Below are 3,409 nucleotides of genomic sequence, written 5' to 3' on the forward strand. Positions count from 1 at the left end.
CAACAAAAATTTTTAAAGAGCAAGAAAAAGTCCATATGAACAATGGGAAGGTAAATAATAAAATTTATAAAATCAAGACTAGAATCACAGGCTTATTTATATACCCTAGAATGCTAGGTTTACCCTATCCTGCTTCTCTGAAGTATTTAAACCGGTTTAAAAATATGTGGAAAGTAAAAAGAAGTACTAGGGAATTCCCTGGCCATCCAGTGGTTAGGATTCAGTACTTTCACTGCTGAGGATGCAGGTTCCATTGCTGGTTGCAGAACTAAGATCCTGCAGAAGAAAGTACTAATAAAACTATTATTCATTAAAGGCTCCCTATGTGTTGAGTCCTGTTATCAAACTCTTCTAATATATTAACTCATGTAATACTTATGTCAACTTTGTGGAGCATTACTGTATTCAATATACAAATAAGTTTAAATATTATGCCTAAAATTTAGAGAGGCTAATGAAGGAATTTAAGGGCTTCCCAGGTGGCTCAGTGAGTAAAGAATACATCTCTGATGTAGGAGACAAATGTTTGATCTCTGGATCAGGAAGGTCCTCTGGAAGAGGGCATGGCAACCCATATCAGTATTCTTGCCTGGAGAATCCCATGGACAGAGGAAACTGGCAGGCTACAGTCCATGGGATCACAAAGAGTCAGACATGACTGAAGTGACTTAGCACGCACGCATGTAGGAATTTGTGCAAGAAATCTTCATCAGTGGATTTTTAAAAAGAATGTTATGACAACATTCAGGAGGAAGACTTGGACTAAGGTCAGCTTAAATAAAGGGGATTAATTAGGAAAACTTTTTTGAGGTTGAAAATTGAGTGTTGGTAAGAAGCATGGAGAGGAGAAGACAGAGTGGAGAGAATTTCAGGAAGCACTGTCTTCAGGAACGAACAGGAAAGGAATATAATTTGGATCTATCTTAGCTTCCTGAATAACAGTAATGGTTAAACGGTGGGTAATCAGGAGTAGATATGGGTTTATGGGCAATGTTAACTCTGTTCGAGTATGGTCTCCAATCCGGAGTTCACATCGAGTAAGCACATTTCTATCCCCATCATAACTTGGAATATACAATATTGAAATGAAAAATAGAACATCTGTTACAGAACATCTTCTCTGATTAAAAGTTTTGTCTTTTCTCACACTAGGGAAACCTTTTCATTCTTGAAGTTACTTGAAGGGGTAAGTTCATATTTATTTCATTTATTTCATTCTCTCCTTGCCTTTGGCTAGAATTCAGGGAAATAAGCTAAATACCTGCATGGTCTTTTTGAGTCTTTCATGATCACAGTTGATTTTAGTGCAGGACTTAGGGAAGTAAAGCCTAGGACAAAGGGTTCTGAGGAGAAGTCATTCTAGGACCCTTGCAGGACATTTGGTCTTGGTAGTGCATTCTGACAGTGTTGAAAGAATATCAGCTGTGGGTATCTTGTGTCTTTCACTTAGATCACTGTTCCCCATTGGATGCTGAGGGGGCTAATTCAAAAGTGCTGGAGGAGGACACTTGCTTTGGCCAGTTTATTTTTGACAGTTGAATGAGTCTAAAATGATATGTCACCATCTTGCCTTGCATTTCCCTAATTAATACTGAGATTTGAATATGTCATTATATGTTTATTGGCTGTAAGTATCTTCTCTCCTGGAAAAAAAAAAAAAATAAAGAATGTTGGAGGAAGAACTTTAGAGCTGGGCGTCTTCCTGAACCTGGACTCACCTCTTCAATGGCTGGGTAATTATTTCTACAAATCTGCCTTTTGATGTGCCTCTCTTTTCTTTCTCAGTTCTATTTCTGCCATAAACCCCAGGTTCCTGGGATAAAACCTTTATAGTACTAAAGAAAAGAGGGGGGAAAGTGATGGCTCTGACCATGTGGTCTAACCTGAACACTGATGACTCTTGAGGGCTCAGGCATTGCTTAGAGAATGGACACACCCTTCACTGAAGGCCTTGGTCCAGCCTATCTTTCATGACTACCTCATCATACCTTTCTTTCCTTTGCTGAGCTCTTCTAGACCTCAACCTCCCTCAATGCCAAAGCCAAACTCCACTTCTGTGGCTGAGTTCCTTTTTGAAGGTTTCTCCAGCTTTGGGTGGCAGCACAGGCTTGGTTTCTTTGTTGTCTTTCTAACTTTGTACCTGCTGACTCTCTCTGGCAATGCCGTTATTTTGACTATTATTCGCCTGGACCGTCATCTTCATACTCCCATGTACTTTTTCCTAAGCATGCTGTCCATCTCTGAGACCTGCTATACTGTGGCCATCATTCCCTGTATGCTTTCTGGCCTCCTGAGTTCTCATCAGACCATTTCTCTCCAAGGCTGTGCCACTCAGCTCTTTTTCTATCTAACCTTTGGTATCAATAACTGCTTCTTGCTCACAGCCATGGGATACGATCGCTACATGGCCATCTGCAACCCTCTACGGTATTTGGTCATCATGAGTAAAGAGGCCTGTATCCAGCTGGCAACTGGGTCCCTGGGAATTGGCCTGAGTATGGCCATTGTCCAGGTAACGTCTGTGTTTGGCCTGCCCTTCTGTGATGCCTTTGTCATCTCTCACTTCTTTTGTGACGTGAGACCCCTGCTGAAGCTGGCCTGCACAGACACCGCTGTCAATGAGATCATCAACGTTTTTGTCAGTATTTGTGTCCTTGTTGTACCCATGGGACTGGTGTTCATCTCTTATGTCCTCATCATCTCCACCATCCTCAAGATTGCTTCAGCTGAGGGTCGGAAGAAGGCCTTTGCCACCTGCGCCTCCCACCTCATCGTGGTCATCATCCACTATGGCTGTGCCTCTATCATTTACTTGAAGCCTAAGTCCCAGAGTTCCTTGGGGCAGGACAGACTCATCTCAGTGACCTACACAGTGATCACCCCTCTGCTAAACCCTGTCGTGTACAGTCTGAGGAACCAGGATGTCAAAGATGCTTTGTGCAGAGCCGTGGGGCGAAAAGCCCTCTCCTCTTAGTGAGGAGAGTTGTGGAAGGCCTTTTCTCTCATTTCATAAACATATATTAATTTTAATGCTGTTTTAGTAATGCTGCTCAGTATGGGATCAAGAATAGACTGAATTGGGTGCTAAAATTGGAGGCTTCCATTTGAGTTAGTCATGCTTCTCTGTGTTCTCCTTAAGAGAGGATAGAAAATGACTTATCATACCCTTAAGAATACAGGGAAAAGATTTATCTGTTTGGGTCATTCATACCCATATTCTGTCACACACTCATGTACATACATATCTAAATATGTCCTGAGAATATGTTGGGTTATACAACTACAGTAAGGCAAAAAATTCAGCAGAGTTCTAAAAGACTAATGAATAAAGAGCTTGGAAACCACCTCAGAAAAACCTCTGTTGTGTTGGTTAAGGGCATAGAAGTAATTTGTGCAAAATTTTGTTTAA

General features: G+C 41.3%; 1 protein-coding gene across 1 annotated transcript; it reads left to right on the top strand.

The window, feature by feature from the left end:
• Positions 1 to 2,032: 2,032 nt before the first annotated feature.
• Positions 2,033 to 2,974, top strand: LOC102407038 (olfactory receptor 10J3). Its single transcript, XM_006061013.4, has one exon. It carries the CDS (start codon positions 2,033 to 2,035, stop codon positions 2,972 to 2,974), a length of 942 nt encoding a protein of 313 aa, XP_006061075.3.
• Positions 2,975 to 3,409: the final 435 nt, after the last annotated feature.

This window comes from Bubalus bubalis, chromosome 6 (assembly GCF_019923935.1).
Source record: "Bubalus bubalis isolate 160015118507 breed Murrah chromosome 6, NDDB_SH_1, whole genome shotgun sequence".
In the NCBI taxonomy this organism is placed as follows: Eukaryota; Metazoa; Chordata; class Mammalia; order Artiodactyla; family Bovidae; genus Bubalus; species Bubalus bubalis.

Excerpts from the sequence above, each read along its gene's own strand:
- LOC102407038 (XM_006061013.4), top strand. The coding sequence starts at position 2,033 with ATGCCAAAGCCAAACTCCACTTCTGTGGCTGAGTTCCTTTTTGAAGGT.